The sequence below is a fragment of the Pogonomyrmex barbatus genome, unplaced genomic scaffold (assembly GCF_055798465.1).
Source record: "Pogonomyrmex barbatus isolate J1 unplaced genomic scaffold, ASM5579846v1 scaffold18, whole genome shotgun sequence".
NCBI classification, from domain to species: Eukaryota; Metazoa; Arthropoda; class Insecta; order Hymenoptera; family Formicidae; genus Pogonomyrmex; species Pogonomyrmex barbatus.
The window spans coordinates 3,809,840-3,824,534 of NW_028297114.1; the positions used below are offsets into that span (position 1 = coordinate 3,809,840).

At 33.8% G+C, this 14,695-nt stretch overlaps 4 protein-coding genes across 12 annotated transcripts; 1 reads left to right on the forward strand and 3 right to left on the reverse strand.

The window, feature by feature from the left end:
- Nucleotides 1–41: 41 nt before the first annotated feature.
- On the reverse strand, nt 42–5,765 carry LOC105431679 (uncharacterized). Of its 4 annotated transcripts, none has more exons than XM_011646025.3 (6): nt 5,426–5,759; nt 4,234–4,482; nt 3,099–3,260; nt 2,802–3,009; nt 1,917–2,112; nt 42–1,645 (listed from the first exon to the last, which is right to left on the reverse strand). In XM_011646025.3, the coding sequence occupies exons 2-6, from the start codon at nt 4,414–4,416 to the stop codon at nt 1,453–1,455; spliced, it is 942 nt and encodes a 313-aa protein (XP_011644327.1). In that variant the 5' UTR covers nt 4,417–4,482; nt 5,426–5,759; the 3' UTR covers nt 42–1,452. The 4 variants fall into 4 exon arrangements, with proteins under 4 accessions (XP_011644327.1, XP_011644325.1, XP_025075278.1 ...); XM_011646023.3 differs by having other exon boundaries at nt 4,234–4,462; nt 5,426–5,756; XM_025219493.2 differs by lacking the exon at nt 5,426–5,759 and adding an exon at nt 5,183–5,205 and having other exon boundaries at nt 4,234–4,462.
- Nucleotides 5,766–7,512: 1,747 nt separating this feature from the next.
- On the reverse strand, nt 7,513–9,088 carry Sec61beta (Sec61 translocon subunit beta). 2 transcript variants are annotated; one of them, XM_011646027.3, is made up of 4 exons: nt 8,935–9,088; nt 8,706–8,824; nt 8,430–8,626; nt 7,513–7,964 (listed from the first exon to the last, which is right to left on the reverse strand). In XM_011646027.3, the coding sequence occupies exons 2-4, from the start codon at nt 8,706–8,708 to the stop codon at nt 7,877–7,879; spliced, it is 288 nt and encodes a 95-aa protein (XP_011644329.1). In that variant the 5' UTR covers nt 8,709–8,824; nt 8,935–9,088; the 3' UTR covers nt 7,513–7,876. The 2 variants fall into 2 exon arrangements, with proteins under 2 accessions (XP_011644329.1, XP_088931102.1); XM_089074976.1 differs by lacking the exon at nt 8,935–9,088 and having other exon boundaries at nt 8,706–8,928.
- A 771-nt stretch (nt 9,089–9,859) lies between these two features.
- LOC105431684 (general transcription factor 3C polypeptide 6) lies at nt 9,860–12,508 on the forward strand. Of its 5 annotated transcripts, none has more exons than XM_011646033.2 (5): nt 9,860–10,019; nt 10,174–10,400; nt 10,473–10,731; nt 10,810–11,000; nt 11,224–12,508. In XM_011646033.2, exons 2-4 carry the CDS (start codon nt 10,242–10,244, stop codon nt 10,971–10,973), a joined length of 582 nt encoding a protein of 193 aa, XP_011644335.2. In that variant the 5' UTR covers nt 9,860–10,019; nt 10,174–10,241; the 3' UTR covers nt 10,974–11,000; nt 11,224–12,508. The 5 variants fall into 5 exon arrangements, with proteins under 5 accessions (XP_011644335.2, XP_011644332.2, XP_088931093.1 ...); XM_011646030.3 differs by having other exon boundaries at nt 12,162–12,508; XM_089074967.1 differs by lacking the exon at nt 11,224–12,508 and adding an exon at nt 11,073–11,214.
- Nucleotides 11,759–14,538, reverse strand: LOC105431683 (amidophosphoribosyltransferase). The gene is made up of 7 exons (XM_011646029.3): nt 14,325–14,538; nt 13,924–14,216; nt 13,561–13,810; nt 13,241–13,480; nt 13,034–13,161; nt 12,539–12,760; nt 11,759–12,462 (listed from the first exon to the last, which is right to left on the reverse strand). Exons 1-7 carry the CDS (start codon nt 14,536–14,538, stop codon nt 12,190–12,192), a joined length of 1,620 nt encoding a protein of 539 aa, XP_011644331.1. The 3' UTR covers nt 11,759–12,189.
- Between the last annotated feature and the right edge of the window lie 157 nt (nt 14,539–14,695).

Here is a 14,695-nt window from a genome sequence, read left to right on the forward strand (position 1 = left end):
GGAAAGGAAGGAAAGGACGGATATATTAATATAATCATAAATCAAGATCAATTATCATTTATTATCTAAACTTTGAAGACGTACGTAACGATCAAATATTGAGAACATCTGGATCGTTCATCCATGAAGAATTCGTTTCATACGCTTCGTAATTTCTATTATTACTACTTATACTTTATAGATTTCCTTCAGAATTTATTTTTACCTCATATTCTGGGGACGTTCTATTCGGCACAAAGATATGTTTAATATTGCTATGATTCAATAAATTGATCGAAAGCCTCGGGAGAAGAATCAGGACACGTAAACGTACCACGCTCGCATCTAAAATTTCTCCATAAGCATCTTACATGACATACTAACGGAATGGATAGCGTTTGTGACAGCGAGGTGAATGTAAATGTGACAGTTTTATTATGTTCGCCATACGTACCCGGTGATAAATATTGCTTACTCCGTAACTTATTGCGAGTTACGGGAATCGAGATACTGTACACGTACTTCCGTTTCCCTTTAATCTCTGTGTATGTTTCTGCCAATTCTTTTACCTTTGACAAACCGACATTATCAACCGCTCACCGTGGACTATAGATTTTATAAATTACTGTTAATTTCAGAAACGAACTATGTCGTTTTATTTATATTACATTAAAATCTCGCTTTAAATTACTTATTTGCGCTATTTAAGACACGTATCTTTTTTGTTAGTTGACAGCGAGCACGGTAAACGACAGCCTAATTTATTTCCGCAAAAACTACTCTTTTGAAACGTTATAACACTATGCATTTACACGATTGAAAATACAGGTAGCGGTTGACTAATTGAATATTGATGACTTAGTTTTTTTGTTTAAGTCTGGATTATTTAGAGCATACAAATTATATATCATCTCCAATCTTTTTTCTTGTATCTAAAATAAGAGTTTAAATACGTATATAAATAAAAGCGTTAATCGAATCGTTGCTGATGACTTATCGTATAGGAACGAATGCTCGAATTGGTCGATTGTGCTACTTTTACATTGGTACCCATATAACATCACTAGAAAAATAATTTTCTTTGTTCACTCATCATTCGATTCTATACGAAAAGTCATCGGTACCGTTTATCGTCTAACGTCAGGAAGGGTTTTCAGTTACAAAAATAATAATATTTCGTTTTGTAAGCCTTTCCTTGAATCTTGAAGAGGGATCTGTTCCAAACGATCCTCACATACCGAACTTGATGTGCTCGGCCAAGTACAGTTCCGTATTTCTTGAGGTGTCGATGTTGCGTTTGAGAGAACACTAGACGTTTCGATTCGGCCATCGAGTTCGTATTCGCGAATGGATAAAAGGGACTCTCGATGCCACGAGGAGGTAAAGTTACACTCAGAAGGCTGTACTGGCCGTAGCTGTTGCTGTTGACTGCACGCCGGACTCAGAATTCGGACGTCCGGCGTGTGGCTACAGCTACGTGGACGCCGCGAGACTGATGGATGTTGACTCGGTAACGGCTGATCTCGGTTTCACATCCAGAGAGTCATACAGCGGAAATTCGCAGCAGAGGATGAACTTGAGGAAACGCGGCACCTCGACGTAAATGGACGGCGGTATCGGTATCAACGGCGACGTGGATTGCTTGTAGTAACGATATTCCGCGTTGCTGAGAACACATTGAGACGTGGTATTATCCAAAAGCTTCATGAATTTGTAATTGGTATAAATTATTTTTTATCACAAAAACAGAAATTTAAATAATTTCATTAATTTAGTTTTAAATTATTATATCCTTCCAGATTTCAATTCCTTTTAATAAGTTGATATATGTTGATGTATATGTTGTGTATTTATTTTGTTTTCGCAGTTTTTTACTGACGGAATATTACTTTCTTTAGTAGATCATACAAATTTTCAACAGAGTTATCGATACTTACTCTCGGTATCTCTCATCCGACGCCTTTTCCAATAACGGCATTCCTGACAGGAATAAGATAATAAACGTCGTGAAAATCGGGGATGCGATAGCTACCCATTCCGCTCCTTCGATAACGTTCAAAGATATTATGAATATTCCCCACCAGACGACGATCTCGCCGAAATAATTCGGATGTCGTGACAGCCTCCAAAGTCCTAGAAACGTCAACTTGTAAATCTTAATCCTTAATAATAAAGAAAAAGTCGGGGTAAGATGTTATCGAATTAATTAAAGCAATTAGATGATAAGACACAAAGAAGTTCATCAGATTTCGTAAGGAGTCTTTCCAGTTTGTGATGAAATATACTGAGACGATACAACTTGCATGCAACTGTTTAATCTAAACAAAATCCTCGTTCTATTCTGTTGATATTGTTAAGAAAATAGCACATTTCCAATGTAGAGAATGGCTTATTGTGAAGCTACGTGAACTTCCGTGCTCTAACAATAACTAAATTGTTTGCAAACGTACAGAAACCCATAGAAAATAAACACTCTGTCGATTCGCGTTCTAAATTTTTAAGTTTTCAATTTCACACGTCCTCTTTCTAATCTTAATTTATTTTTGTCAATAATTTTAAAATATATGTCATAAGAGTTTTTTATATGTTGCTTTCTATCTAAAGATTTATTTTATTCTAATCGTTTTTTCGACTCGAAATTGACTCGGTGAACGTATGTTGTATAAGAGATATGAGAGATACGAGTCGAGTTTTAAAAACTTAATTCACCAATAATAAAATTCCAAAGATTGATTCTTTTTTCCAAACAACAAACTCAAACTGACAATTTGTGAATTATATTATTGTAGCAAATAAGTGATATGTATCGATCGTGATCTCACCATCGTTACACCATTTTCCATTGTTCACCGGGTCCTGCTTGAAAGCGAACTTTTGCAGATCGGCGTAAGTCTCAGCCAGCAAGCCGATCAGGAAGAGACCCGTGCCAGCGCTGTCGAGGGTCGTCATAGTTTTTGGTGCGGGCGGTATCTTGTGACGTGGAGAATTGATTATTATCACAGGCAGGCTGACGACGTACACCCACACAGCCTGCGAACCGTCAAATGCGATGCTCTCGATATCACCCTCGTGGGGAAGCGAGGTATACTCGCGTCACAACGCGGTCTCCTATCCCTCACCTGGAATGTCCAGAACACGGCGAAGCGAATCACGTTGCTGCGACGATCGTCGAATCTCTTGTCACGGCCTATCTTGATGATTCTATACAGCAAATATCCGGAGAGCCGTACCCCCCACAAGCAGACAAACACGGTCACCATGACTTGTCGGCTGTCGTACGTCTACGGGGGAGAGAAAGATACGTGATGTTATTTACCCCGACGGATTCGTAACATAACGACCGTAACGATCGAGATAAGACATGAGTCGTATAAAAAAAATTTATAGCACTTATAGGTCATCCGTTAATAGATATTAAATATATCTTGTCGTTTTATTTATAACATCGGCTTCACTGAGGATAAAACTGTCGATGATAAAACCTGCAACATAGCGCGCGAATGTCAAGATGCATTCACCGAAGCCCTCGAGAGAGAAAATCGTTCTAGAGTAATTTAACAAACTAATCTTTTATATACGAACGTAATTGTGAAAGGGAATTATTTATGACAGTCGTTATTAAATCTTTCAACTTTTAACGAAGTTACAATAATAATAATAATTATTAGTTATCGATAGTGAAACAGAATCTTCATTTAATTTGTGACATTGTTTTTATCAAATCTGTTAAAACTTCTCATCCAATTAAAAAATTTTTTGACGGATTTTTTGTAATTAAATTTTATCATTGCACTTCACAGTTTAATATTAGAAATATCAAGCGGTTATTTTGGACCATTTTTATTTTTTTTCAAATATCATAAACAGAGTTTTCAGATTTTCTAACTTCAATAATCCAGAATAAAAAGAATAATTAATAAAATATTAAAAAATTCCAAATCGTATTTTTAATATGAGAAAAAAGGATATTAATGTAAAAATTAAAAGTAGAAAAATTAAAAGTGATCAAAAGTAATCACTTGATACTTCTAATATTAACAAATAATGCCGGAAACGTATAACTTAATACGCAAATTATTTTTCAGAAAAGTCATTTGTCATCCAAATTTTTTGTTAATTTTTTGATAATTCTTTGTTTTTCCATTATACGAGATATTAAATATCTTATGTATTTTTGTAATACTCAGATTTTATCGGTCTTTATACAAACATCGCACATGCACGAGAAGGGCGAGAGATTAGTGTCGAGGGTACCTTGCCCACTTGACCGAGAAAGAAAGTGAGAAGGGCGAGGATGATAAAGTTGGTGCCGCCGGCGAAGTCCGTTAACTTGTCCATTTGGAAAGTGGCCGCGATCGTGAAGAAAATCAGCTGCATGCCGACGGTTACGATCGCGCTCACGGCGAGATGATCCTCATCTAAAATGTCGATCGCCATGTCCTCAACCACACGTTAATTGCCTCCGGATTAATTATCTCGAATTCTGAAATGCAATTGTTCGCACTGATGTTAATTAACGTCCGTCCTTTAGCCCTTGTTGCTTTAATTTAAAACTAATTGTTTTAAACTTAATTACTTTAATTCTTTAATAACTTTTCTCTTTCTTATCTGTAAATCGTTTCTCTCGAAGCTTTCAAGTAAAATTAATAAAGTTTTAAATTTACGGATTATAAAATACTGTTTCGATTGTTGAAAGGAAATAAAAGTTGCGAAATTTTTATAGATATTAGGTCTTTTTACAGTTATTAAAAGTCCATTTAATTATCCTTTTCATCATGGACAAATTTGCTAAGTTATCTTGGACTTAGAGATCCAAACTCTCCAGAAAAAAAGGAAGAAACATAATTGCTGTTTAGCATGAATTATATATTTCTATAAATAATTTCTGTAATTCTTTATATACCAAAAAAATTGGAATTGGAGGGAAGAAGGCGATCGATATCGGATTCTATCTTCTGGCAAATTAACAAGTTACATGTTCCAGACAAACAAACACGCTCGTATATATTAACGTGTGTAGTTATATTACGCTTTCCGCAATGCGGAAAACGCGGTGCGTCGAGGATGTGCCAGTCGGGGCATCCCAGGGAAATTTGCTAAGAAATTTATCACTTAGGAAAACCGTGCATTCTTGGCAGCAATATTTTGAATAATTTGAAAACGTTCCAGCGCGTATAAATGCAGCATATAAATTCAAAGTTACCTTCAAGAAACTGCTCTCCCTGGCGCGAAATAATTTAGAATGCACCCGTGTACGTGATTTTATGACGTTATCGAACGAAACGCTCGAATTAAAGCTACGCTCGAGTGCTCGATCTTTAAATATAACGCTGTCACCGCTGCGGAAGGATAACGCTATTGATACGGGCGATCGTCGCGGATCTCCCGGACTTTTTTTTTCAAGCCGCTCGAGACGAAACTTGAGAGAGCGAGAGAAAGGAATTACCTCTCCCGTGGAGAACCGCATCTCGCGATGGTTTTCCAGCGGTGCGGCGCGTCCCGCCTCGACGCTCCGCTTCGCTCCGCTTTGCTCCGCTCCGCTCCGCTCTGCTCCGCTCGGACGCGGCAGGCGACGAACGGGAGGTCCAATGTCGCCGCGGCTAAAACGAGGCGCGCACTCCCGCACGACGGTATCACGTGTGAGTCCGCCGCGGGTCGGTCGACGCTCGAACCTCCTCGCGCGCCCATCGACAACGGAGCGCGAGATCCACGTCCGCCCCCGCCACGTCCCCGGGGTGATCGGAGCAGCGGAATCGCCTCTCCGCGGCGCACCCCCCTCGTCCTCGCTCCCTTCCCCTCTCGCGCGATTCACAATGCGCGTTCTTCCCGACACCTCCACCGCGCACGCCTCCGGAGCGCCTCCGTCGAGACTCCGCGGCTCGGAGGATGTTCCGACATCATTTTCAGGGACACCTGCGCCAGATGGAACGCGGCCCCGGCATGCCACGATTCTCCCCCGTGTCGCTTTCAAAGCGGAGAGATCGTGCCCTTTAATTAATTATTCGTTATTTCATCATCAGTTATTTCGAATTTAGTTATTTGAATTACATCGAATTTCATACGCGCGTGTCTCTCCAAGATATCAATCTTTTTTATTTATTTTTTTTGTACAATTTCCTTCTAGTAATTATTTATTGAATCGGAATTTTTGATTACTTTTCGCACAAATTTATAAATATTAGATACTAATATAGATACTAAAAAAAAAATTTAATCTAAAGTTCATAAAAACGCTTTCAAATAACTCTTTTTTCAAATCCTTCACTCGTTTTTACAATATTTCTTTCTATTCTGCAATTTTCTCTTTTCTAATCTGCATTATCTGTTTTCTTTCTTTCGTTTTTCAGAAACTCCTAAATATCCTGTACATTAATCGCGTATCTTCGCATCATTTATTTTTCTCTTCAATTCTAATCATCCGATTTTTGTCACTATAATTAGAAAAGTAACACACGCAGTCAACATAATATCTTATTCTCTTTTTCTTTCCTTCGTTTATTTTTCCATACTTTTCTCTCTGTTCATCACTCTTTTCTTCCTTCACACATTCTTTTTGTTTTTGTTTTCTCTTTGCTGCTTGCTATTTTTTCCTCTTCATGCTGAACATCTCAACACGTGCATGTTTTACATCTACATTTTCAAACCGTTTACTTTCAAATATCTTAGAACGCTATTAGTATCTTCCTCAATCCGGAAACGCTGCAATGCTATTCGGTCCATCGAGCCAGGAATCAATATTGGATGCGCCGGCGCTTCGCTGAAAATGTTTAAGAACGAAAATGTGATGTAAAAACTACGGACGCAAGAACGGCAATGACTCACGCAAGAATTAAAAGTTTTTGAATAAAATAGATGTTTCTGTGAATGAGAAAATCTATATCAAATGTATTCTCTACAGTACACTTGAAATATTCGTTTCGAAACAAGATTATTATAAATTATTATTAATAAAACATTGCGCTCTTTTCATATCTCACTCATGCAGCACTGTATACACATTGACATGAGACAATTCTCATTAACAATTGTAGTCTGTATTCTAATACATGAATTATTATAGGTTTAATATAAAATTCTAAATAATAAATTTATAATATGAAAAATTAATTAATAAAACAGAAAATATACATGTAAAACAGTATTATCTACATTCTTTGGGTTTTCAATCTTTATGTAGAAATGAAATAGATTTACAGCGAAGACGATATAAAAAAGATGATTAAAAATAATATATGTTGAAATATAAGGCAAACATTTTAAAAAAATCGAAGAATTTAAGGGAATTTTTATATTTTTTATAAAATCACTACTAATACAAAATATTTTAGTAATCAATCCAATCAATTATTGTAATCTTCATCTTTTCAAAAAAAGATAATCTAAATCTAAATTTTTCATTTATAAATTTATAAATTAATTTCCTACTTCAATCTTAAAAATAATACATTAAGTTCTTGATCAGGATATAATGTTCTCATGGGAAATGACTAATTGTGAGGACTTAAATAAATCGATTCACATGCAGTCAATTGATTAGGGTAAAAATAACTTACATTTATTTCAATATCATATATTGTTATACCCTTAATATTACAAATGCAAATTAAGTAATCTCTCACGCTTTCTCACAATATGCATAACCGATGAAATTATTAAAAAAAACACATTTTCTCTTATTCTTCAATATGAATACATTTCAATTTACCATATAACGATGTCAGCATTGCAATGTATTTCATAGATTTTTCTTCAATGATGCATTATCGATAACATTATATATTAAAAACCACCTGATATTGATCTTTTTAAAATGCCATTTTGTAATTTCAGGAAGATGCCATTTGCAACATTCACTGCTTCCTATCTACAAGTCCAAATTCCACAGATTTACTTAAATCTAGTTTCTTGTGTACTTGCCCCAGATGTGAAGCATGAACACAGATGCAATAAACAGAAGCGACATAACCAACACTGGCACTGGACCTCTGCAACAAGATTTTAATATTAATTATTAAGAAAGAATTTAGTATTTATTATTTATTAGGATGCTGCCATATAACATTAATATTGCAATAATTTAGAAAATTAAATTGTTATTTCAATCAATGTTACATAAACAAATTAAGATTTTATATTTTAGTTATTGCAATAAGTTAAAGATAAAAGTCCCTAAAATTTAATATTTTTATATTATACATCAATAAACGTTTTATATTATACATCAATATCATCTGATTTTTATCTTTTACTTATTGATTTAAATCTCAAGATGATTAATAATTTATTTGTACTTATTTATTACCTGTCATGATAAAGATATATCATAATAAATTATCAATAAACAAATAAACAAAACTATTAAAATATATTAAGTCTCTTTGTACCATATGTGACTCGATGCACATACAAAGCTCATAATTTTCATCTATGGATTTTTAATCTTTACTTACACTTTAATGCCAGGGGAATCATCGGTATAGAACCTCCACATGCCACCGGAACTTGTGCCAGTATTCCTGTTCCGGGCAGAGGAAGTTACAGTAGTTTTTCTCTGTCTGACAGTGCCACTGCCACCTGTTCTAGGTGCTATAGCTTTACTAGGTGACCGTCCAACAGAACCTACAGAGGTAGCACTGGGTGCAGCAGGCTTTTTCCGAGAAAGAAAATATTGTGTTACTTTTTCCTTCAATCATATCAGATTATTTCATTCAAAACATCATGCTTACCATTGTGCAACTGTTCTTATCACTGACAATTTGAGAGATTTCAGGAAGACCTGTTCAAGAACCGTCGTAGACTTAGCTAACGTGCCAAATATCTTGGTGCTAATAACGGTGCTTGTGTTCTAGAAATTCAATGAGATTCACTCGTTATGAATCAAGATGCGTTATAATGAAATGCTGGCAGACAATTCGTTACTCATAACTGCGACGTGACAACAAGACATATACTCACCAGGCGATTCGAACGCAAGCTGGCGGTATAATGCAGAATAGCAGGCGACGTGTCAAATGTGTTTCCAACACGTAATACACAACGAACACGTCATCATTACGGCTGCATTTACGCTGAGACTAGCGCCAACAGCGTTTTCGTTCTGCTTCCGTTGAACTTGAATTATACTGCGATTGGTCGTTTGCTTATTTGGACAAATGGTCTGTTCTTTGTAGCTAGAATTAGTGTACACTGTGAAGACCTGTATGAAGATAGCCCCCCAACATTGAAAAACATAAAGTTTCTATAGCTCATTCGATTGCTCATCGTTTGCACATGTATGCACATTTCGAATTTTCGTTTGCACACTTCTAGTAAAAAAGTTATTAACAAAACAAATTTCGGGGGGGCCATCTTCACACTAGCCCCCCAACTAGGAGTAAATTAAATAAAAAATAGCTCAATTGATAAAAACAGGTCGATTTTTCGTTTGCACACCTCTAGTTAAAAAGTTATTAACAATTAAAATTTCAAAAACGAGCGAATTTCGCGAGTTTCGAATTTTTTCAGTTATTACAAGATATAACGTTTAGGTACAGATATTAAAGATGAGCGAGAACATGCAGTAGATTTATGAGAAATAAACAAGAACTGAATATGAATGAAAACGCCACAACTTTTCGATTGATATCATTTTAATAACTTTTTAACTAGAGGTGTGCAAATGAAAAATCGATCTGTTTGACAATGTGCAAACGAATATCTATCAATGGAGCTATTTTTTATTTAATTTACTCATAGTTGGGGGGCTAGTGTGAAAATGGCCCCCCGAAATTTGTTTTGTTAATAACTTTTTTACTAGAAATGTGCAAACGAAAATTTGAAATGTGCATACATGTGCAAACGATGAGCAATCGAATGAGCTATAGAAACTTTATGTTTTTCAATGTTGGGGGGCTATCTTCACACAGGTCACCTGTGAAGGAAGATCTTGCGTCTGAGTATATTGTGATTGTTCCGAATATTTTTTCTTCTATTTATATTCTATTTTTCTTTTGAAAATAAAATATTAATTAAAAAGAAATTGTACAGGATTTCAATCTTAGGTATTGTGTACTTAAATATGAATAAATATAATATTTTTATTAAAAATTAATGTTCTTTTCTATGTGAGGTTAGATATATAATTGTTTTATTATTCTTGTTATATTTGAAATATATTTCCTTGTATATGTATAGTATAATATGCATAATTTTTAGGTGGGATCTTTAATCTTTAAAAAAAGAATCACTGTCTGTGAATATATAAAGAGTAGTTTATAATAAAAATGGAATCAGATGATGAGTTACCTGAAGATGAAGAAGAAATGCTCGTGTATGTAGAGTTTGAGGGGCTTGCTGGCAATGATGCGTTTAATAATGAAAATCTTCAATTAGATATGATTGGTTTAGATACTGAACATCCTGTAATGCAAATTAATGGACGGGTATGCTAACATATGGAACATGAAAATAAATTAATATCCGCTTTATATATTTTTTTTCGATTATATTTTCAGTTTTATGAAGGAACATATGAAGACGCAATGGGTACTTATATGTTTTTTGAGAAAGATGATAACCCAAAGGTAGATGATGTTGTATTTGACAAAGTACCATCTTTAAAATATTTTGCCAAAACAAGAAAGTTACTTAAGATGCAGAGAGTATTTACAAAACCAAAAGTCGAGGTTGTTGGTGATTCTGAACATGAAAGTTGCATTCCAAATACTGATACATTATCTCAAGCTGGAGTACCACCGAACTATCAAAAGGATGGTAAAAAATAAAGTGAAAAAGCACATAAAAATTTCTTTATGTGTTTTATTTAACATAACATAAAATTAATTTTTCTAGCTATGGAATTTTGGAATAAAATACGTAATGATAAATTAGAGGAATTAAATACATATTTAGAAAAACATAAAATTAGGGAAGAGAAAAAATCCCAGGATACGCCAAATTCTGATGAGGATAATATTGTAGAACACAAAACCGAAGAAAACTCAGAAGAAGTGTAATCAATTTTAAAAATTTATTTGCAAAAAGTGAGTAATTACTTTAAATTTCATTAGTATGCTAAAAACTTTTAATATATATTTGAATAAAAATTTTTTAAGCAATTACAGGAAAAATCATATATTTGAAAATATATTCCTAAAATATTTTGAAGTTCTAATCGAATATTTTGTTATTTAAGAATTAATATTTGTTATCACAAGAATTTATATTTACAAAATAAAATTGATAGTATATCTTAAATTTTTTTAGATATTAAGTTATGTGAATTATATGAAAAAGAAATGATTATATATAATTACAATTTAGAAGTGTGATTATAAGAATTATTTATGACAAGAGAGAGAATAATATATGTTCATGTTTGAATTCTTTATGTTGAGTGTTGCAAAGAGGATGTAAACAATTATTTATATGTAATGATATAAAAAAAATCACATTTAATAATAAAGGATATAATATGTAATATTAATAAGTATATTCTTTATAATAAATCTTTTATATTTTTTTCTATTTCTAAATTTCTTTCATGTCTTTGAATAGCTTAAAAAAATAGATTTGTATTGTGTATAAAGCAGACATAATAGATATCAATTTAATTGATATAGATCTATAATCTTAAATAAATTTAGAAAACTGATTGATTACATTATTATAGATGTCTTTATAATTACAGTATATATACTTTTCTTCCTCTCTTCTGTTTTTTTTCCTGCATATAATGCTTGTTTTGTTTTGCAAAAAACATGATAAAAGTCATGATATAGTCATGATAATATCTCACGCATTATTAATTCCATCATTCTTTTTATTTCATACATATATCATACACACAATTCGTACATACTTTGTATGTAAAATAATATGTAATTATAAAATACTGAATTGAACCCAAAAAAGTACAGTTCTTTTCTATCAAAAAATTTTATCAAAGAGATAGAAAATAGAAAATCTTAATCATAATTATTTTACATATTAAATCCTTATCAAAATTCAAACAAATTATATAAAACTCTTCGAATCAGTACAAATTTAATATTGTATGTATGGACGATGTTAATATCTAAGTACATTAATATTTAATTAAAATCTTACGTAACTTATATTTCTAATAGCATAGCTCTTTATTAAATCATATATCACGAAATGCTACGATTTATATAAAGGACCTGAGTTTTGCTTGTTTCTAGAATCAAACATTGTACATTGTATGTGTCTTTACCAGTCGAGATCGCCAGGTAATTCGTCTGGATATTCTCCCGTTAGACAGGCAGTGCAGTGACCGATGTAATTACTTTCACGATTGTCCATGCGGTGTCTAACCGCCTCCACAAGTCCCTCAACCGAAAGGTACGTTAAACTATCCGCTCCCACGTGTTTTGCCAATTTTACATTGTCAAGTTTATTCGCAATGAGTTCTTCTCTTGTTGGTATATTAATACCCATGTAACATGGATATTTTAATGGTGGAGATGCTATTCTAACATGAACCTGTAAATATGCCGAATAATAAATATAAATACAACAAGCGTACCAACAGAGGATAGAAAGCATTAATAAAGCTTACTTCTTTAGCGCCTGCATCACGCAGCAGTTTGATAATAGGACCGATTGTATTTCCTCTGACAATAGAGTCGTCAATGAGAACTATTTTTTTTCCTTTCACATTTTCCGATAAAGCTCCAAACTTCTTAGCAACTCCGAGTTGTCTCAATCGTGTACTAGGCTGAATAAATGTTCTACCTACGTATCTATTTTTGCATAACACTTCAGCGAAAGGTATTTTAGACTGTAACATAAAGAAAAATTTTCTTACATTTACCAATCCATTTCTACCAATAGAAATATAGATTAACTTTAATTTTGGTTTAACTTATGTTTTATGTTTTTCTGGCTTATTATGTTTTATATTTTTATGTTTTTCTAATTCTAAAAATAAAATTAATAGATATTGGGATATTGGAAATCAATAGATATAAAAAATGGACAGACTGTATATATGAACTAATATTCGTTTTTATATCGATATAGCAATTATATTTATGATTTTATTTGCATTTACCTCTCTGGCATATCCATGTGCCGCTGCAGTTCCAGATTCGGGAACGGAACTGACAATATCAGCTTCAACTGGAGACTCCATCGCTAATACCCGTCCACATTGCATACGCACGGAGTATACCATTTGTCCTAATGCAAAACAAATGATGTTAAACGTGTCTTATCTCCAATGTTCAATCATTATATTGTATTATTCTTATTTATGTACCCTCAAAAATGCTATCGCTCCTGGCAAAGTAGACATACTCGAAAATGCAAAATGCCTGAGGCTTTTTATTTGGTCTTTCTACTATCTCGATAGTTTTAATGCCCTCCCTGGTCAGTTCCACAATTTCACCAGGAAACACTTCGCGAACGTATCTCGCACCGATACTCAAAAATCCGCAGGATTCCGACGATATTACCCAGCCTTCTGCCTCATCATCATCGTCATCAGACTCGTTACTTGCTGCAATATAAATTAGTTTTTTATTATTTTGCATTGATATTAGAAAGTAGGCGATATTCTTTTAATATTTCAATATTCACCTAAATTGCCTATCGGTACGATTTTTCCTAAACAAAGAGGACGATTTCCATAAGGATCTCGTACGCCGTAAATCTTGTCGCGCTGCATTATAACTAAAGAATAAGATAACGGTGCCAATTGCATAAGATGTTTAATACGCGCAGGCCAATCTGGTCCATTAACTTCGCCTTCCGGTGGATTCAAGCAGAGCGCTTGCGTTATAAGCTCCGAATCCGAATGTGTCGACAAACCAACGCCTCGACCTAATACCTAGACCATATATTGAAATAGAATTCGGTACTGATCAACATTTCGTCAACGAACTTGAACATTTGATAAAATAATCAAAAATAGTTCATAAAATAAAAAAAAATAAATTTTACCATTTTCCGTAGAGACTCGGTGTTGACTAATTCCCCGTTATGACCAACTGCTAATGCTCCATGCGCGGTATGTACCACAAATGGCTGACAATTAACTTCTTCACTAGCTGCACTTGTACTGTATCTTGTATGACCAATTCCTAGATTTCCTTTGAGCTTCCTCATTGTCTCATCATTGAAGATATTATTGATCATTCCCATACCCTTGTGAACATGGAATGACTTTGAGCAGACACCCTCACTTGTAACGATTCCTGCGCTTTCTTGTCCTCTATGTTGCAACGCTACTAAACCTGATTAAAGTAACGAAAACTTTTTATTGCTTCGTCTGCGTTTCTATTTCTTACATTTATATATTTTATTATTTCAACTAATTTCTATTGTAGAATACAAATACTTACCTAGACAAATAACTTGAGCAACATCAATTTGCGATGGCCAATCCCCAGCAGCGATGCATCCGAAAACACCACATTCGTGTGTAAGACCAGTAGGCCTTTGCCCTCTTGTTTCACCTTTGCTTCGTGGTCTTATACATTTTGTCTCCTCAATGGAAAGACGAGATATTGCTTCAGCACAACATTCGTTATTTTTATCGTGAAATTTTTCCATCATAATCTATAATAAATAAATAATTATTTTTTACTAAATGACAATGTTTTAAACATAAGGTGTATAAGTATTTGAAATCAAAAGGGATAGTGCATGTAAATGAAATATTAATATAAGGAAAATTTTAAAAGATTAATGAAGATTCGCACGGGAGATGTTG

Excerpts from the sequence above, each read along its gene's own strand:
- LOC105431679 (XM_011646025.3), bottom strand. The coding sequence starts at position 4,416 with ATGGCGATCGACATTTTAGATGAGGATCATCTCGCCGTGAGCGCGATC. Across the intron at positions 3,261-4,233 it reads TTCTCGGTCAAGTGGGCAAG|ACGTACGACAGCCGACAAGT; the intron begins GTACCCTCGACA and ends TCTCCCCCGTAG. Across the intron at positions 2,113-2,801 it reads TGGAAAATGGTGTAACGATG|GACTTTGGAGGCTGTCACGA; the intron begins GTGAGATCACGA and ends TGACGTTTCTAG.
- Sec61beta (XM_011646027.3), bottom strand. Across the intron at positions 7,965-8,429 it reads GATTCCCCTGGCATTAAAGT|AGGTCCAGTGCCAGTGTTGG; the intron begins GTAAGTAAAGAT and ends ATCTTGTTGCAG.
- LOC105431684 (XM_011646033.2), top strand. The coding sequence starts at position 10,242 with ATGGAATCAGATGATGAGTTACCTGAAGATGAAGAAGAAATGCTCGTG. Across the intron at positions 10,401-10,472 it reads TAATGCAAATTAATGGACGG|TTTTATGAAGGAACATATGA; the intron begins GTATGCTAACAT and ends TTATATTTTCAG. Across the intron at positions 10,732-10,809 it reads ACCGAACTATCAAAAGGATG|CTATGGAATTTTGGAATAAA; the intron begins GTAAAAAATAAA and ends TAATTTTTCTAG.
- LOC105431683 (XM_011646029.3), bottom strand. The coding sequence starts at position 14,538 with ATGATGGAAAAATTTCACGATAAAAATAACGAATGTTGTGCTGAAGCA. Across the intron at positions 14,217-14,324 it reads TGCTCAAGTTATTTGTCTAG|GTTTAGTAGCGTTGCAACAT; the intron begins GTAAGTATTTGT and ends TACTTTAATCAG. Across the intron at positions 13,162-13,240 it reads GAGCGATAGCATTTTTGAGG|GACAAATGGTATACTCCGTG; the intron begins GTACATAAATAA and ends GTTTTGCATTAG.